The sequence below is a fragment of the Haliotis rufescens genome, unplaced genomic scaffold (assembly GCF_023055435.1).
Source record: "Haliotis rufescens isolate VD_foot unplaced genomic scaffold, xgHalRufe1.0.p SCAF_185, whole genome shotgun sequence".
NCBI lineage: Eukaryota > Metazoa > Mollusca > Gastropoda > Lepetellida > Haliotidae > Haliotis > Haliotis rufescens.
Window position 1 is genome coordinate 53,363 of NW_025963874.1, and position 1,924 is coordinate 55,286.

The window sequence follows — 1,924 nt, forward strand, 5'->3', positions numbered from 1 at the left end:
CAAAACGATTAAGAAATAATGGGTAATAAATAAATTATTGCAAGTGCGTCATACTGATTGTAGGAAACTCGTGAAAGAATTCATGTGTTAACCCCGCTCTCGCTCATAAAATACAAGAATTCAGATACTCGTTTCGTAAAATCAGTAAAATCTCTATATATAATGGAGCGGTTCTGATTTTAAACATAAACAGTCATTATACTTGATATTCTAAAGGCGTGTTTACCTGCAAATGCTGTCTTTATCCTACTTAAAACATCATTCAACAATATGCAAGCTTACCATTCATTCTCGTTCTTAAGCAAATTCATAAGACACCTTTACAGGAACCCCAAAAAGCTAGCAACTTTCTTTATGCCGCCCACGAGTTGTGCAAATATGCCCGACCCATCATCCTTTGCCTCATCCCTTGCCATGCCTCTTGCTACCTCCTCCAGCCTACGGGCTTGTGATTCCCTCTCAGCCCTCATATCATCCTGCATCTTTTCAAGCTCAGACTGTTTTTTCTTCTGAAGCTGCATCACCTCCTCTCTATGTTCCCCTTCACGTTTTCTATTCTCCTTCTCCAATCTCATAATTTTAGCATCCCTCTCCCTTCTTTCGACTTCAATTCTCTCCACGGTCTCATTCAATTCCTCCTCCCTTCTTCGTCTGTCTTCTTCCATTCTATCCATCATTTTTAACATCGCCTCATCCCTGTCTTTCTCTCCTTTCTCCATTTCTTTCCTCCTCTCATCCTCATACTTTATCCTGTCAACTTCTATCTGCTTCCTCTCCCGATCAGCCTTCGCAAGTTTATTCTGCAGCTCATTCACAGCTCCCTGGTACCTTGTCTTGTCATCTAAGCCTTTCCGTTCCATCGCCTGTAGCTGTGTCTTAAGTTCAGTCATCTTCTCATCCTGACTTTGCGTCATCTCATCATACTTGACCTTGATGCTCTGTTCTATCATCTCCCGCTCTGCCTGCTGCTGTTCCTCCAGTTTCTTCTTCAGTTCCTGTTCTCGTTCTTTCATCAGTGATTCGGCTTTACGATACATTTCAGTTGTGTAACATCGTCCACCATTGGACGACACCAGCCTATCAATCCCCTGGAGGAAATGCTTCACCCATTCTTCCTTCTCAATGTCAGACATGAAGTTGTTGAGAGCATAGTAACGACCTTTACAGTCAGCAATCAGTTTCCTCAAAGGACCAGGGCTATCCTGGATAAAGGTCTCAATGGTCATCCCATGCTGGTCCAGGTCATCTTTTCCCGTGAAAACAACAACGAGGTAGTTCAAAACGTCTTTCCCAAAGACCTTCATGAAATACTGGACAGTCTGTTGTTCTTCCTCTGTAAAACGGTTCAGTCTGGTAACCAGGACAATAGAGTGAAGTCCAGGAGAGGTCATCGCCACACACTTCATGATTTCTCTAGACGACATTTCGTTTGTCATTCCTGTGTCAAACAATCCAGGAGTGTCCACAATCTGAATATGTCGATCGAACCTTCTCACCATTTCCTGTTGACACTGTTTGGTTATAGATGCACCGCAGAGTTTCGACACGAACGCCTGAGTTCCAGCCAGTGTGTTTCCTGTGGCACTCTTTCCAGATCCAGTCTTCCCAATTAAAACTATCCTCGTCTCATCCTTCACAAAACTCCTCCCGGCATAAAGACTCTCAAGAAATGCTGAAAACATTCAAATACAATTTGTAGTTTTCTCAACATATTTTATCATAAAGTTATTTGCTGTAGTTGACATGGGGAAGAAAGACCGCAGGTGAATATCAGAAATACGTGGATTAACAAACCTTCATTGTGAGGCATCGATTCCTCTCTCTGTCCTGGTACTAGGTCTCTCCAAGGATCTGCAATGGCAACACGTTCTGGTAGAAAGGTTGTTAATAATCTTAACCTTCTCTTTCGTAAATAATCACCAAA

General features: G+C 42.5%; 1 protein-coding gene across 1 annotated transcript; it reads right to left on the reverse strand.

Moving 5' to 3' along the window:
* Nucleotides 1-320: 320 nt before the first annotated feature.
* Nucleotides 321-1,682, reverse strand: LOC125381609 (GTPase IMAP family member 9-like). The gene has a single exon (XM_048398689.1). It carries the CDS (start codon nt 1,680-1,682, stop codon nt 321-323), a length of 1,362 nt encoding a protein of 453 aa, XP_048254646.1.
* Between the last annotated feature and the right edge of the window lie 242 nt (nt 1,683-1,924).